At 32.9% G+C, this 17,720-nt stretch overlaps 3 protein-coding genes across 3 annotated transcripts; 2 read left to right on the forward strand and 1 right to left on the reverse strand.

Annotated features, from left to right (window-relative positions):
- Positions 1-203: 203 nt before the first annotated feature.
- Positions 204-2,703, forward strand: LOC146949983 (transcription factor ILR3-like). Its single transcript, XM_085745958.1, has 5 exons — positions 204-523; positions 1,287-1,352; positions 1,643-1,720; positions 1,823-1,985; positions 2,162-2,703. The coding sequence occupies exons 1-5, from the start codon at positions 405-407 to the stop codon at positions 2,423-2,425; spliced, it is 690 nt and encodes a 229-aa protein (XP_085602084.1). The 5' UTR covers positions 204-404; the 3' UTR covers positions 2,426-2,703.
- A 659-nt stretch (positions 2,704-3,362) lies between these two features.
- On the forward strand, positions 3,363-4,662 carry LOC146949984 (plant/protein (DUF1995)). Its single transcript, XM_085745957.1, has one exon. The coding sequence runs from the start codon at positions 3,377-3,379 to the stop codon at positions 4,400-4,402; it is 1,026 nt and encodes a 341-aa protein (XP_085602083.1). The 5' UTR covers positions 3,363-3,376; the 3' UTR covers positions 4,403-4,662.
- On the reverse strand, positions 4,653-8,666 carry GAUT12 (galacturonosyltransferase 12). The gene is made up of 6 exons (XM_085745956.1): positions 8,278-8,666; positions 7,137-7,192; positions 6,868-7,023; positions 6,036-6,626; positions 5,619-5,921; positions 4,653-5,305 (listed from the first exon to the last, which is right to left on the reverse strand). Exons 1-6 carry the CDS (start codon positions 8,513-8,515, stop codon positions 5,024-5,026), a joined length of 1,626 nt encoding a protein of 541 aa, XP_085602082.1. The 5' UTR covers positions 8,516-8,666; the 3' UTR covers positions 4,653-5,023.
- Positions 8,667-17,720: the final 9,054 nt, after the last annotated feature.

Consider the following 17,720-nt stretch of genomic DNA (forward strand, 5'->3'; position numbering starts at 1 on the left):
CATATTTGATTTGTAATTTTAAGTCCAAAGCCCAGGTAACGTTTACTTGAAAAAGAATCTAAAGAGCACTTGGAATTGTTTATGTAACAAAAATTTCCCATTTTCTTCGTATCTTGTCACATCACTCACTCTCAAACGCATAAGCATTAGATTCCCATTTTATTACCATAAAAAGAAATTATTAAAAAAATCTTCAAAAACCGCTCTTTTTTTCTCTACCCTCAAACGTGGTTTTCATTTTTTTCAACCAAACAAACAAGTCCTTCTTCAATCATCACTCTCTCACTTCATTTGATAAAAAAAAAAATGGAAAATTAAAAGAAAATAAAAGAAAAAGAAAAAGAAAATCTCATTTCTTCACCGCCGGGAAAATTCACAATTTTCCGGGAAAATTCAACCCAACTATGGTTTCCCCGGAAAACACCAATTGGCTTTTCGATTACCCTTTGATTGATGAAATTCCTGTTTCTGTCGATGGCTCCTTCGCCTTCACGTGGCCCCCACCTCAACTCTCCAATGGCGGGTATCTGATTTTGCCCCTTTTCTTAATTTAGGGTTTCAAGTTTTTGCCCCTTTTTTCAAATTTGTGGATAATTGTTGTGCTTTTTGTAAAGTTTGAATTTTTAAACTTGGGTTTGTAAAATTTTGTTGTAAAATTGTAGTTTTTATAAATTGTTGTGGTTTTCATTTGGTCTTCAGTTATTTGTTATGTTTTGTGTACTTATGGTTATGGTGGATTTGTAGTAGACAAGTGTAATTTTTGAATTGGTTAATGATGATGTTCTTGAATCTTCTGTTCTGGATACGTTGGTGGGTTTGATTGTCTGTGCTGCCTTGTTTCAATAGCTGTTGATGAAGCACCGACACATACACGAACACAAGACACGGTACTGACACTAGTAAACAATTTGAGAAAATTGAATAATTAAATGACACATGTGTGAGTGTTGTGTCGGTGTTGGGAATTGATATGCGTTGAACACTGGACACACTTTCAATTTGAAGTGTCATTGCTACATAGATGCCTTAAGCTGCTCGTGCAAATTGACAACCTGCATCCCTTGTATTATGGAAAACTAGGAACTAATTGTGACTGATGCAATCGTAGTTTAATTACAACAGCGATGATGTAGTTGTAGAGACCCCAATTACTGTGGCAATTCCTTTACCTTGGATTTTAGGTTTTGGTTTGAGAATTAGAATTTTTTTCTTCTATAAATACATATCTCCCATCCCATAGTATTAATTTACTAAGTTATGCTTCTGTGTTATCTCTCTGCTCCTAGTATTGAAATGGATGATAGCTCTCTAGTGGATTCTGATGGTATCAAAGAACCTGGTTCGAAGAAGAGGTAACTATTTTGTTTTACCTTTCATTTCTCATTAAACAAATTAGTCAATGTTAATAAAATCAACACATGATCGACATGAGTAGTGTAGCGACTTAGCGTCAACTAACTTACAGCTTTGAGGTAATATAATTGAGTCAAATTGGCAATTTAACATGGTTTCTAAAGTGAAGATAATTAGCGATAGCAGGCTCCGTTCAGTGGCATCAATAAAAAAATTCCCTGTCAAATCCTATTGCTTGTATACTATAAGAAAAAGTTATCCCATATTTTTGTATTTTTTCTTGTTGCAGAGGTAGATCGGATTCATGTGCTCCTTCCAGCTCTAAGGCATGTCGAGAGAAGTTGCGGAGGGATAGGCTGAACGACAAGTAATCCCCACTATCTTGCCTTTTATTATTCCTCTCCTCTTTTACTCGGTGGGTGTAGACTGTGTATTTGGGGTATGCAACTAATATGATTGACATTGATAGGTTTGTTGAATTAGGCTCCATCTTGGAGCCTGGAAGGCCACCTAAAACAGACAAGGCAGCAATTCTGATTGATGCTGTCCGAATGGTGACACAGTTGCGGGGTGAAGCCCAAAAGTTGAAAGACTCAAATTCAGGTCTTCAAGAGAAGATTAAAGAGTTAAAGGTAAGGCCTCAATTGATTTAGAGCAATTTTCTTTGAGAGATAGAAGGTCCATATTCTAAATCATTTCATTTCCCTTCATTTTTATACTTTTAACTGTAGTACTTTGTCATATCAGTGACTTCAATATCTGATTGACCTTATATAACACTGAATATTGAATTCTATCTACTATGCAGGTTGAGAAGAATGAACTTCGTGATGAGAAGCAGAGGCTTAAGGCTGAGAAGGAGAAGTTGGAGCAGCAGGTGAAATCAATGAACACCCAACCCAGTTTCTTGACACACCCTCCTGCAATCCCTGCTGCATTTGCTCATCAAGGCCAAGCCCCAAACAAGTTAATGCCTTTCATGAGTTATCCAGGAGTTGCCATGTGGCAATTCATGCCACCAGCCGCCGTGGATACCTCACAAGATCATGTACTCCGTCCACCAGTTGCCTAAATTGGCAACCGTACAATTTTTTGGGATTCCATTATGGCCTAAAAGTTGTATTCCTTTACCCATACACTCTTTCCTTTTAGTTATTTACTATGTATTCTAACTGTATTTGATATTGTGAAAGTCTAATACTATTATGAAGTAATGTTGTCATTTGCATGTAAAAGTTAATAAGCTTGTTTGGCTGTCTTCTTCCGGCTTTAATATTTGTTGCTGGTTGAAGTACAGTAACATGTTACTTTGGTTTAGTTCACAAAAACTAAAGAATGCATTCTTGCAAACTGCTATTGTTTTAAGTTTGTAAAAAACATTCTTTTTATCAGTTGAAAAATATTGACTAAAATCATCCTAATGAAAGTTTCTTTATGTATGTTTTGACGAGATGGATTGGTTTCTCTAAAGTGGACAATTCATGTAGAGAGTGAAGTTAAGTAATTTCAATCACTGATTTATTTGTCCAGTTAAGGTTACTTCATTATCAAATGTTGATAAGTAACTTATACATTAAAAAAATGATAATTATTGATTTATTTATCAAGTATTGATGTTACTTATTTTATCCTTATAAGTTTAAAGTGAACTTTTCATTTTAAATGAGTTAAATTCTAATTAAATACAGATTAATAAAGATATCTGATCAGTGGAAGAACTTGGTAGTAGTAATTTAATAGGATAGTAATATGTATTTATTTTGCATTTCATAATTTTTTTAAAATAAATGTTTTTTAAGTGACAGTAAGTAACATGTAATTGTTTATTATTTCATATTTTTGTTCTTCATTATATCTTTGTTTATTCTGCTTTTTCAATGACAGTATTCTCCACAACTGGTTCAACTAATGTGAGGCTGTGAACAAGCAGCACATCTTGATATCTTATCTTGATAGAACATTGGGACAACTGTTTCATATCAAAACTATCACACACACATTGCTCCTCTGTTTAAAACCTTAAATGGCATCATCATTCTATCTTCACACAATTCATTCACAATCTACCAAAATTTCCAATCCATCATCATGCATACATGCACATTCCAATACCAAATTTACATCAATACCATTTCATACTCATTATCAATGCAAACACTACCATATATCATGCATCCCTCAAAACCCTACTGTTCCCCTCAAAGCTACATCCACATCCATCCAGTCCTCACTCCCTTCCCCTAACCCACCCATCTCAAAGGAAGATGCCATACTTCAAGCCAAAACATCCCTTTCAACAACCTTAGAGAAGCCTCTCAATAACCCTAAACTAATAGGCAAAATCAAGAAACTGAAACAACCAAGATTTCGGGTTGAAATCCCGGTCATCGATGACTCGCCGGATTCAGTTTGTAAACTGGCTCTTGATATTTTTGGGGACATACCAATCAAAAGAAAAGGTTCTCCAATTAAGATCTTAATCATTTGGCCTAATCCTAGCTTAAAAAAAGCTGCAATTGTTGCTTTTGAGTCTCATTCAAGGAACCAAGTTGAACACATTGACATTGTTTCAGTTGATAAAACTGACCCAAGAATCTTGAATTCTTCTGATGTGGCAGTGTTTTTGGTGCCAGAGAGTTCTAAATTGTCAGTGGTGAAAATGGTGAGTGATGCTTTTAATCCAAAGCCAGTGGTAATGTTGAATCCAAAATGGGCATTTGAGGAAGAGAAAAACTTTGGTGATCTAAGTGGTTTTGTGAGTTCTTTTGAAGTGGTTTATTCTTTTATGGGATTGGAGGTGAGAGGGATATTGAGCAAAAGAAAAGGAGTGATTTTTAAGTGTGTGAGAGATGGGGTTGTGAGTGCAGAGAAATGGAATGTTCTTGTTGAAGAAGGTGAGGAAATGAAGGTGGTTTCTTCATTCAAGGTTAGGCCAACTATTGGCGAAGTTGAGATTGTTTTGTATAATTTGATGGCTGTTAATTCGCCGATAACGAAGTCTGCGAAGTTCATCAAGGGATTGGTGTCGAATGTGACAGGCAAAAAGTAATTGGAACTGATTCAACTGATGAACTGATCTTCAAGGTATTAACATGTCTGTGTATATGTCACAATGAATGTAGGGCAATGCTATGAGTTTATGACCATTGTATGAAGTTGTTCTCTGACCAATTTTGAATGAGAAATCAAATTACTTTCAAGGACTATATATTCTACAATACAGTGATAAGTATAATTAATATCTATGTAATTATATAACATTTGATGCCATGTAATTGCAAGATAAAACAGAAACAAAATTCAATGAAATGGTCCTTTGGTCTCTCTTTTATTTCATCATTTTATAAAAGCTAATTGTGAAACCTTGAGGACGCAGGTTTTTTTACAAAAAAGCTGTGATGTATTAATACATACATACATATATAATCTACAAATACTCATACTTACAATATTGATTTAAGAGAAAAAGAATATGAGAATTTCAACAGAAGAAAGTGAGTCAAAAGTAAAATTTTAAAGCAAAGAAAGGACCATGATGCCATATCATTGTTGTCTGTGTTATCATGGAAGGCCTAATGAGTGGAAGAAGAACTATCTCATTTTCTTTTTCCCTTCGATTACAAATACCATTTTTGTAACTCGTAGTTGAGAAGTCATGGCCTTTTCCCTATCATGCTCTAATGTTGCAGCTTTTAATGAACTTATCTGAGAAGTCGACATATTTCGTCCACAATGATCTTAGTTCTGGAAAAGCTATGTCTAGCCATGGCTTTGCCCTGCCATTGAAATGGATGACACCAGCATTCTCAACATCATCAACATTTGTATTTTCCTGATATCCCAATCCAAGCATATGCCAGAAAGGATCTATAACGTGGACATGACCATGAAATGCTATCAATCCAGGAGGTAATGTCCCTAGCTGCCACAAACTCAGGTCTGATTTAATATTCTGCATAAATCAAAATGAAAATATCAATGCTATAGCTATCACTTTTATGAAAACTCAATTATAAATTTATAATACATATTTGAAGTATAGAAAATGTTGTTTGACTCTTTTCTTTATCATTTGTCTTTATTGTATTATGGTAGAAGGGGAGCCTTGGCGCAACAATTGAAGTTGCTGCCATGTGACTGGACCTCACAGGCTCGAGTCGCACAACCAAGCTCTTTCAAACAAAAGGCTTTGGAGATGCACTGTCAGTATCAAATTATACTCACAATGCATATTCCATTTTCCTTAGAATGTAATACAAACATACCTGCGCAACCCAATGATGATATGTATTGCTTATATTGGTCCTCCTCCAAGCCTCCAAATCAAAAATGTTCATGCCGTAGGCCCAAGCACATTCGTTGGGATTGAAATTTTTAGATATTAGAGGGTGAGAAAAGTTCAAATAACTTTTCAACCTTTTTGACATCACAAACTTGTCTTCTCCATTGCATGTTTCCACTGCTCCATTCACTTTTCCATTCATGTCAATGTCCCACAGAGGTGTAAGATCAGTTTGTATCACAATGTCATCGTCGAGGAAGACCACCTTGTTAAGACTTGGAAACAGCTGTTATGAAAAATTGTCATTGTTATAAGCATCACAGGCACAAAAACATTTATTTGGTTATAAGCTATCAAAAAACAAAAATGATTTACTTGCTATGCTAGCTATCCCTTTTACCTCGGGTAGATGTATCCGAATGTGGTTCATCACTGAATTATACTTGGGACTAAGTGCCTGTAGTTTTGCTGCAATAACATTTGGCTTCTCAGATGTATTCGCAACTATAGCCGATGAACCTCCCCTAAACTGCGACCGCACCTTCTGATCTTTCTCCATTGCTTCTAAAACAGGCACCTTCCCCTTTGAAAACCAATCAAAATGGTGCAATGCCTTGACCTCAATCACAGCAGGTGATAAAGGATGCAATGAGAACCAAGCCTGCATGGGATAATAAGTCTTTCGGTCTGTAATTATGTGTATAACAACCTTGTTAGGTCGTAGACAGTTACGAACGAGTGATGTTGCAACAACCGAGGCAGCAAGCACATTATCTGAGGCTAAAACAAAATGGTAATAGGAATTGTCAACAAGGGCAGGAACTAGTTCCGCAGACGGTAGCTGAAGGCGTGCTGCTGCGTTGTTGGTATGCTCATGTGCTAATCTCAAGTCAAGACAATGAAGTTGTTTCGGTATGCTGCTTGATGCTACATGGCGATATAGATACTCTTGGATTTTGGCCAACCTAGTCCTTTGTTCCATAAGGGTTACCTAATAACAGTTCATTTATCATTATTTGAGACTTCAACTTGAAAAAGTGTAAGAAAATCATTAAAATTATTTCAAATTTGGATTCCATGCAGTCACCAATAACACGAATTCAAGCAGTCAGTACATCGGTGACCGTTGGATTGAGAACTGTCCAATTTCAATCCAACGGTCACAAATGTGCTGATTGCGTTAATGCGTGCAAACAGTGACCGCAGGGGAAAAGAAGAGGACATTTTTGTACCATTTCTCTAAGTTTAACTGCAAATGTTTTGGCATCATATCCACCTTCCTTCATTTTAACCATGAACTCTTCTAAAGTTTGTGGAATATCAAACCTTCCCTTTAGTTCATCACTGCCAATTGGTTCATCTAAAGTTTGGTATATCACTTCTGGGACCTATGAAAAAGTCATGTCATTTTCAGCCACCAATAGAAAATCAAAGTAAAATAATTAAATTTTTTAATAAAATGGTAATATTTTTCAGCTTATCAGAAGAGTTAAGAGATTACAGTTGATTCAGGTCGTCTACCCAAAATCCTTGGCCCTAATTTTTTTCCTAGACAACCTGCAAATATAATTAGAAGTTAATCAAAATGTCATATATAAACCGATATAACAATATGAGTGATATTTGAACAACCAAAATGTGACGACGTTTGCGATACCATATGAAAATAGATCTAAATTAAGTCTTAGTTCCATTATAGGAGAGATGAAAAATTATTATTAAATTGTCAACCGTATAAAAATACAGACAAGTTTTGGATTGTCAAAATGACTTGCATATAATTTATTATATGCAAGGTCTTATGAATTTGTGCTGTAAAACCTTATCTATTTTATAATGGAAAGTTTTATTCTATGGTCAAGCTTGCTCCAACAGTAACTATTCTAATTGTACAAGATACATAAAGTACAGTTCTGACAAAAGTGATAACATAAAGAATCTTTATTAGATATTTGTATTATTGTTTGATGTGTCTGTTATTACAGATTCACCTGGACCTTGCAGTAGCAGGATGAAGGATAATCATAAAAAAATAGTAGTACATTTTCTGATTAGATAAACAAACTGAGTATCAGATAAGATTTTAAAATCAAAAGCTGGTAACATTTTTATTGATTTGTTAGAGGTTGGATGCAGCAAAAATAGTTATTTAAATCATTAGAAGTTCAAAGCCTTTGCAAAAAATAACATGCTTTGATATATAGAAAACTTAAGCCTTATCCACCTTCACACATGTGTTCATGCTTGTGACTCTGTCTATGTAGGAAATAGATTCCTTAGGGCCAAAATGTGACATAATTACTATAGTTATTTAATCAGAACCATTGATTGAAGATCAAATGATTCATATTTTGAATTGTCTCAAAATTCAATTTACCGAGTTTAAAATATGAATCATCTAATATTTATTCAACTATTCTAACCTTCTTTCTAACTGCGTAATCATCTCATGATTCATAATGTGACTTGAGAATTCATATTATGCGTAATTTTTAAATCTAATTTACCGAGTTTAAAATATGAATCATTAGACTATTCTGACAGTCTAACTGCGATGAAAGCGAGATATTGTGACTAAAGGCGACCTGACTATGTGTGTGCGCGCAAGTGTGCGTGTGTGAGAGAGAAAAGAGGGAGAGTACCTATGGTAGAGCACTTGTTTTGTCCATCAATGCCATCCACAGCTGTTAAAACAAACACAAACCTCAGAAGAAAAGTGAAGAACAAAAGTGAATAGAAGAGCATCCTATAAGAAAGGCGCCTCGACGCAACTTTCACTTTGATAAACTCTTTAAGTCCTTTGCCTGGAAGGACAGTAACATGCCTCAAACTTGGAGATATATGCAGCTGCATTTTATTGTTCCAATCCAAAATAGACATACACAATATAAGACAGGACAATATAATATAAAAAAAACCAAATGGAAAAACAAACAGGTTCTTGAATTCTTCCTCTTCTTTATTTCATTTCACACAATTCAAGCACTGTATGATCAACAAATAGAGGAATTAAAACTGCAAGAACTCATGTCAAGGTTATGCTGTAAAAGGAAGGTTTTGATATATGTTATTTCAAGGTTGCTATCTTTCACCTAACCTTGCTTAGCATTTGGGTCAGGCATGTCAAAATGGTGTTTGAGGTATTTTAATATATTTTATTTTTTGAAGGGTTGTTAAAGAGAAAGAGACATTGGACTAAGAAGGAGGAGATGTTGTTTGGTTCAAGTTTTGTGTATTAATTGCCTTGATTTTGAAGGAGGGAAAAAAGAATAGAAGATGAAAATATTACATATATGTAACTTAAGGTTTGTTTGGTGTGTGTCTATGCTTGGCTTTGCCTCAACATGAAGCTTTTTAGCATATAGTTTTTGGAGTTTGGAATATGACATAAAATTAACTTCTATATGGAAAATGACACACTCTCTCTATGTAGGGTGTAGTTGAGGACGTGGTACTTGGAGTGAAAATTCAGGAAGCTTTATTTTTATTTTTTTTATTTTGGTCTCTTGGTAATATATGCAAATATAAGGTTGTTGAAGGGTTGTTTTGGAGAAAAAGACTTCATAAAGGATTGATTAGCAATTAGTAGAAGTTTCTTTGACTAGAATCAATATTATTGCTGATTTGTCTCTATTATAAAATGATGTTAGGTGGAAGAAATTATGTCTTATCATTATCAAGTTTATTGTCACCATTTCTGTCTAGGGGATACTATACAAAAATGTTGCAACTTACAACCATGTCCTTGAGAATAAGCCAGAATTTCTTTCACAAATTAGCCTTCACTAAATTCTTTGAAGTATTTTATAAGCATAAATAAGTCTAATTTATAGACTTCTAGATGAATCTTATTAATTTCATTACAAAACTTATTTCTCTTTGCACCCATCCTATATGCAATATTGTCATCGGTATGAAGATGAAAATATTTTTTTATGTGAAGAAGTGCACATTAGGTGTTAACCTGCAATACAATAGAATGAAAATGAAAATTTATTTTGTCATTATATACTAAAATTTATACATACATCTGTAACATAAAAGAAAAAGTTACACTTTTGAAAAATGAAAGAAAAATGAAATTTAACTAACATACAATTGTGGCTGACACATATGGTTGAACCTTCCGCTCATATCCGCCGTGACTTGGGCTTAAGTTCACAATTATGAAATAGATAAATTACACCTAAATTTCAATGTAAATTCTTAATGAGAATGGTGGTTGTCTCTAAACTTGTAAGTTGTAGGAGGTGTGTCTTCCTTAATCTATTTTTTTATTATAAAAAAATCATTAAAACTCTTCTTTCAAAATGTTTAGGCATGTAAACTTGTTACAAATTTTGGCTTAATATTAGGGAAATAAAAATGTATTAATATTGTGAGTATTATTTCTTACATTATAAGAAAACTTCATGTAATTTGACCCTTCCAGAATTACTGTTGGGATATAACAAAAATTTGGAAAAAAAATAACTTCATGTACATATGAACATAATAGGTAAATGGATGAATATGGATGGTGCAAGATTTGTAACTGTTCTATGAACATATCATCATTTCCTTAGAAGTGAAACATAGGAAAAAGTTGTTGCTGTTTCTAAGGTCAACAAGAGGAACAAAGCTTTGAGTACACAAAAGTACTTTCCTGTCCAATTTAAGAAACTAAATTGAGGTATACATGTTGCAATTCATGTGTTGTTGTCAAAATCATTTTACTTAGTTCACTTTGCAAAGATACTATAATAACACAAGAATATACTCCCTCCGTTTCAAAATGAGTGTCACTTTAGCCAAAAAAATTTGTTTCAAAATGAATGTCGCTTTACATTTTCAATACCACTTTAATTTTTTTCTTCCAACTTTACCCTCTCAAACTTTTCTCTCACACAACTTTCAATGCAACTTTAAGTTTGTCTTTTTCTAATAAAGTAAGGACAGTTTAGTAAAAGCGTTATATCCAATGATTATTTCATTCCATTTCTTAATCTGTATGCCAAAGCCTAAAGCGACACTCATTTTGAAACGGAGGGAGTAATAAAGAAGGGAAAAAGGAATTAGAAATTTCCTCACCTTGGAAATTTTGTGGACTCAATTGGCCATGCATGGTATGCTTTTTAGGGGAAAATGATTATTGTTCCATACCTAGCTAGGCTGCTTAGTCAAATTTTAAAACCTTAGCATGTTTGGCTCTAGGGACATCATAGTATTGTTACCATATTCTCTATGTTCGTGTATCTTAATTAGTATTGGACCCGGATATATTAATTTAATGCATCTCAAAGCCACTAGCTAACAAAAATTGGAATATATATACATTTCTATATTATGATAATTGGAAATTCTTGGTTGGAACTTGGGAATTTTCACCATAGTATAAGTTAGAACAAAATTTGATTTGTCTTTACAATCACTATTAGTAAGGAACTCGAGTATATGCATCTAAGTGTGTTGTAGGATGCATCATCATCATGAGAGAAATACTTCGTTGGACACACCTTTAATAAAAAATGTTTAGGCATATATACATGAATGATAAAATTTAAAAGAGAAACAATTTAATCACATCCTTTATTATAAAAGCTTGACTTGCTTGGCTATCATTTTTGCCCTAATCCTCCTTACTTTGCCCTAATTCCCTAGCTTTTTTCCCTCCTAAACATGTACTAATTGCTCGAGTAATCTCATCCGTTCAAGCACTTGATCACATCCGTTTATTCAAACTTGAAAAAAGTTCTCTCACTTCGTTAATGCAATTGAATACGTATTAAAGCCTAATCAAATTGGTCAACATTCCCCTACACTAATTGCTAATCAGAAATAACTAATTCCCCTACACTAATTGCTAATCAGAAATAACATAAACATCCCTTAGAAAGTGGCAATTGAAAATGTTTCACGCATACATTTTTTACTGTTTCACGCATACACTAATTCCTATCACATTATTCTACTGACATTTCAATGTTTCACGTGCATTTTTTACACCATAATGTGCTATCCGATATAGAGTGATAGGAATATATGCGTTTCAAGGTGAAATTTCCCTCGAATTTTACCACTAAAGTATGCACTAATCACTCTACCAATTACTACCTATTAAAAGCAATCATGACCTACTTATTTCAAATATTAACACGTATCAAGGTTGATTCAATTTTGAATATTAATTATTATGTATTGTTAATGGCAATTAAGAACGTAGTTAATGGCTTGAAAACGTCGTTAATGGCAATTAAAAACTTTTAAGTCGCATATTTTTGTATAGGAATTACTTTTAATTGTTTTTATGCATTATGCACCAATCACTCTACTGATTACTACCTATTAAAAGCAATTAGCTACGTACTTATTTCAAAAATTAACACGTATCAAGGTTGATTCGATTTTGAATAGTAATTATTCCGTACTGTTAAAGGCAATTAAGAACATAGTTAATGGCTTGAAAACATCGTTAATGACAATTAAAAACTTGAAAGTCGCATATTTTCGTATATGAATTACTTTCAATTGCTTTTATGCATTATGCACTAACCACTCTACCAATTACTACCTATTAAAAGCAATTATGACGTACTTATTTCAAAAAATAACACGTATGAAGGTTGATTCGATTTTGAATAGTAACTATGACGTAGTGTTAATGGCAATCAAGAACGTAGTTAATGGCAATTAAAAACTTTTGAATAGTAATTATTACCAATAGAAGACTATGATTAATCACATTTGAAACTAACGAAGAGAATTGACAATTAGCTATTTAAATACCACTTAGTTGTGCTAATACAACCATTCTCGACTTTAAGCAAATTTAAGCAAATATAACTCTTCCTTGCACTTGCTAATATGACAAACATTTTCACCCCCATTTCAGCTGTGACAGGTGGAAAGAAGGATTTGAAGTTGATTGTCCGTGTGGCCCATATATGGCTGATCTGTGATAAGGAAAATCCAGACGATATCATCTTCATGAACATGATATTGGTTGATGAAAATGTATATTATATAAATCGATTGTATAAATAAATGATCCTTTTTTCAAGTTGCCACTACGATAACATATACTATGGTTTATGTTAATGACATGTTATTTTTTGTTTAGCGAGGACGGATCCATGCCACTGTTCATAAGTTCCTGGTGCCAATGATTCAAGGAATGGTTGAAGAAGGAGGAACATATAAGCTAGAGAATGTCATGGTAGAATTTAATGAGGGGAATTACAAACTCTTGCCACACAAGCACAAACTTAATATGGAATTGGTGTAAGGCTTGGATCAAGTTTCAAAGGAGTCAATTTTTGTTTGTTTTATTTGTAATGACTATTAACAAGAGTTACTTTAAGAGATGGGTTGAATGCAAAAGAAAAAAAGGGTTGATGATAACCAATGATGAATGTGAAAATACGAATGTCACTTCAAATGTCGTTTTTATAGTATTTCGTAATGTATGATAACTAATGTAAAATGTACGGTTTTCAAACTATATTAATGGCAAGATGATATGATTAATGTAATACATTTTTATCATGTGAATATTTCATTTTTTTTATTATTATGATATAACTTATTCATACATATTTTAGTCGGTAAGACCCGTGCGGAGCACGGGTCAATTGTCTAGTCATTTAATATCATTTTTCTTTTAAATTTCATCAATCATATGTATGTCCAAATAAATTTTATTTAGGGTTACCAATATTGTGACATACAAGAGTTGTAAACCATACATCAACCGTAGAAAGCATTGCAGATACTCTACAACAGCTGCATGGATGTCATGATTGGACAATCCTTGAATTTACGTGTAGTTGGATGTATGGACTTAAGTCCAATACACCATCACTGAACTTTAATAGTCGAAATTTGATCGTCTTTCACAACTGTATAGTGGAGAAGTTGTGAGAACAGTTGGATCTGATGAGAGAAAACTTCTCTCTCTAAATCTAACGTTCGTCACAACTTTTGTATTGTGCAGTTGTTAAAGAGAATCTAAGTTGTTTAGTCACTACATTCTACAAAGAATCTATTACCTCCGCTCTTTTTTATAAGAAGAAAAACTAAAAAAACATCAAAACCAATACAATCATAAATTGGTGTAACTTTTTGAATATTTTTACAAATATACCCTCATAAAAAGTTGTGAAGCATTAAATACATTCACTAATATTAAAAACAAAAACATTAAATAAGGGGTTGAAAAGTCTTTTATGCAATAACTACACCTTAAAAGTTACTCCATCCGGTCACTATTATAAGCAAATTTTGACTTTTTAGATTCATTCAATAAATGATGTATGTGGTCTACAATATAGACCAAATACATCATTTATTGAATGAATCTAAAAAGTAGAAAATTGCTTATAATAGTGACCGGAGGGAGTATGATATTTTCTTATAATTAAGACCAAATTTTTTTTTGAAAATTTTCTTATTATAGGTCCGGAGGGAGTAATATTTTTCATCGAGTAGATAAAGGGAACATCTACAATTTAATATTTTTCTTTGAGAAGATAAAGGAAACAAAATTACATACAATTAAAATACCACTCCATCCGTCTTAAATTATACTACCTCCGTCTCTAATTATAAGACCTTTTGAGAAAATAATTTGTCTCTTTTTATAAGACCCTTTTGGTATTTCCAAGTAAATTAATTAATTCTTTATCAACATATCCCTATTTATTTTATATCTTTTTCTTCAATCAGAATTAAATACTATGTTGAAAACATACACTAACTCTCTCTTAAAGGATAAAATTGTAAAAATAATAATAATTACAAAAAATTATTACCACTTTCAATTTTATTAATACCCGTTATTTTTTCAAAAGAGCCCTATAATTAGGGACGGAGGTAGTAAGTTGTTTTGGTCATTTCACACGTATTAAATAATGTAATTAATTTTTTTATGGGAAATATATTTTATGAGTTGTTTTACAAAATTGTCATTATAAATGGTATGAAAAAGATAAATTAAAGACTGAAAAGAATAAAGAGCAATAAATAGTTAATGGTATAGTAGGAAAAGTGGCATTAATGCGACTTATAATTGATGCCAATTTTTCCCCAAAATTGACTTATAATTTGGGACGGAGGGATTTTATAATTCTCCCTCCATTCCTTATCTATACTATATATAAAGAAAACATCCCCTTTCAGCTCTTTTGGGCTGGATTTTTTTCTCTCCAAAAATACTCTTAATTTTGAATACATATAACACATGTAACAAATAGATAAGTATAAATTTAAATATTAAAAAAAATGTAACAAACACGATATGAATATATATATATATATATATATATATATATATATATATATATATATATATATATATATATATATGTCTGTTTTGTAACCACCAAAAATATATATGTCTGTTTTTTTTCCCTTTATCATTTAAAAAGTGCAACAAACTATATGTGCATATTTATACTTACTTTTTCATTATCTCAATTGTACCTTTAAACATCTTTTTCTATAATAAAGATTGTGGTGTCATTAAAATAAAAGAATTTAGATTATATTTTTTTTGTAATAATGTTGGTGTCATTGAAATCAATAATCAATAATTATGATTAGTTTGGTTTGTTATAACTTGAAAGCAACAAACATTTATATTTTTAGTTTTAATCCAAATAAAAATTTCATAAGAAAACGCGGTTAATAATTTTTAAACGTTAGCGCAATAAAAAGAGCGGAAAGACGGGAACGTGAGTGCTTTTTGCTAGTTATAAGAAGAAAAACAAAAAAAGAAAATATCAAAATCAAAACAATCATTAATTTTTTTTTTTGACAAAAACAAAAGGATATTCATTCATTCAAATCGACAAAGTACATCAGATACAAACATCGCTAAAAACGTAAAGGGTGAATCTGCGAACAAATTCACAGCACCCAAGTTAATTAATAGCATACAACGGCAAAATGCCTACAAACAATATGATAAAACCTAAGTCACCGAAATACCCATGCTTCCGGATCTGCAACGTTGACGCCCAAATCATTTGTTGAATTTATAATTGACTGATGTAGATCTTTCAATAGGAATGAAACGAACACCGCGACAAGATGCGAAATCAAACACCGCACAAGATGACGAACAACACAACGCCGCACTTAGACGACGAAATCACAACAAAAAAAAAAACAAAAGGAATAACTTGATATATGTGAAAATCACTTATTTAGATTGAAAGGAAAGGTGAAAAAAGATGTAGAGGGGTGATTCTAGGTCAAAAAATGACCTAAAACCACCCATCCTCGATGAACAAAAGAGAAAGAAAGTTTAGAGAGAAGTTGGAGTTTCTCTCACTAACAATCATTAATTATTATAATTTTTTGAATGTTTTTGCAAATATACTTTCAAAGAAATGTGTAAAGTATCAAATGATGATTTAGCACTCTAATACATTATGCTTGACTAAACTTGCAACATTCTTCTCTCTCTGGGAAAAAAAATTGCAGCTTTCAAAGTAACTTCTATCCCCTGTAATTTTCCCTCCACCGACTGCAATCCCTTAACTGCAATATACTTCAACGACCTCGCCGGAACCTTCAACTACGAAGACCTTCCCTATATTGGTGCCACTACACAACTAAATAATGTCATCAGTCATGTCTTCAACTCCAATGAATCTCCACCAAGTCAGAAAATCCCTTTCCATGTGGCTACTATAATTGCCTCTAACGCCGATGAAATAGTGATCTTACATCATTCCACTCTTCTAGTTTTCCTTGTCGCTGCCAATTCATTCTCCACATAATGCAACACCACAATCCCACACCATTACCAAGTAGTGTGAGCTTCTTTTTCAATCATTCTTTGATTTATTTGCTGAATAGGGGAATTGATTTAAACTGGTTGATGGTTGGGTGGTTACAATGCTGATACGCTAAGGTGGTAGGTATATGCAGAGAATCGTGAGAGATAGACATGGGTGGTTTTGGGCTTGTGGCTTTGTGATGGTTATGCTGGGAGAATCTCAATGGTGAAAACGCGACGAGAGGCAACAAAGTGACAACAATCCGTTTGAGTTTTCTCTTTTACTTATTATTTAGAAAAGAAAAAAAACATAACTATTACAAAAGGAGTTTGTGTGTGTTTAAAGCACGTGTTCGTGCAATGGTCATGCCAAAAAATACAAGCATGAAGAGTTTTGAAATAACTAATATGAATGGTAACTAAATGCTCATTGTTGGATCGGTATAAGTATATACAGAAGACGAGCATGAACTTGATTAAGTATTTTCCAACGACACATTAGTAATATAGAAAGTCAACCGTAGTTATAAATGTTTAAAACATATTCTTGTTGTCTTTGAAAAATTAAATTCTTGTTCTACACAAGACCTATTAGCAACTACACAAGACCTATTACCAACACAAGACCTTGTGTTCACAGGTTATGACTTATAAGGCAGATTTTCTTGCATAGAAGATATAGGAATCAATGATCAGAAAGGGACATATATCATTATAGCTTCTCATCAAATTTCTTCTTCTTTAAGTAATCTTAAGTGGTACTAATGTGTGCTCTGCAGTTGTGTGATATGGCATAAACGAAATCTTATGATCCTTTGATAGAAATCTAGAAGCTACACGTGTGCAAGTGTTTTCAATCAACATAGTGGCCAAGTAGTAATCTGCGTGACACTTTTGCGATCTACATGGACACAGGACAACACATTGACACGTCACACCGGTAATAATTTAAGAAAATGATATAAATTGAATGTAATCACACGTGTCGAATGTATCTTGTGTGTGGCCAAGAGTCCCTAACTAGAGTAGCATAAGTTTACTACTTCTACTCTATGCATGCGAGCGAAACCTGACCTGAAATATATCATCATCTCTTTCTCTTCTACAAGGAAGCACTAGATACTGCATATAACACGACGAAGCTTGAAATCTAAGTTTTATCATAGAAGGTCAAGTCCATCCACAGAAACAGATATCAAGATGAACTTATGTCAAGTTTAATGAGTCTTGAGAAAATCAAAGATGCTTTGTTGAAGTTGCATATACAACCTGCAAATTTAGACACGGCTAAGCTTCCTAGAACAAAATCACCAGAGACATACA

This window comes from Medicago sativa, chromosome 2 (assembly GCF_051527215.1).
Source record: "Medicago sativa cultivar Bolivia chromosome 2, Bolivia_mono, whole genome shotgun sequence".
NCBI classification, from domain to species: Eukaryota; Viridiplantae; Streptophyta; class Magnoliopsida; order Fabales; family Fabaceae; genus Medicago; species Medicago sativa.

Coding starts and splice junctions, on each gene's coding strand:
- GAUT12 (XM_085745956.1), bottom strand. CDS start 8,515: ATGTCTATTTTGGATTGGAACAATAAAATGCAGCTGCATATATCTCCA. Junction 7,024..7,136: donor GTAGACGACCTGAATCAACT/GTAATCTCTTAA, acceptor ACTTTTTCATAG/GTCCCAGAAGTGATATACCA. Junction 5,306..5,618: donor ATCATCATTGGGTTGCGCAG/GTATGTTTGTAT, acceptor TGATTTATGCAG/AATATTAAATCAGACCTGAG.
- LOC146949984 (XM_085745957.1), top strand. CDS start 3,377: ATGGCATCATCATTCTATCTTCACACAATTCATTCACAATCTACCAAA.
- LOC146949983 (XM_085745958.1), top strand. CDS start 405: ATGGTTTCCCCGGAAAACACCAATTGGCTTTTCGATTACCCTTTGATT. Junction 1,721..1,822: donor AGGGATAGGCTGAACGACAA/GTAATCCCCACT, acceptor TGACATTGATAG/GTTTGTTGAATTAGGCTCCA. Junction 1,986..2,161: donor AGAAGATTAAAGAGTTAAAG/GTAAGGCCTCAA, acceptor TCTACTATGCAG/GTTGAGAAGAATGAACTTCG.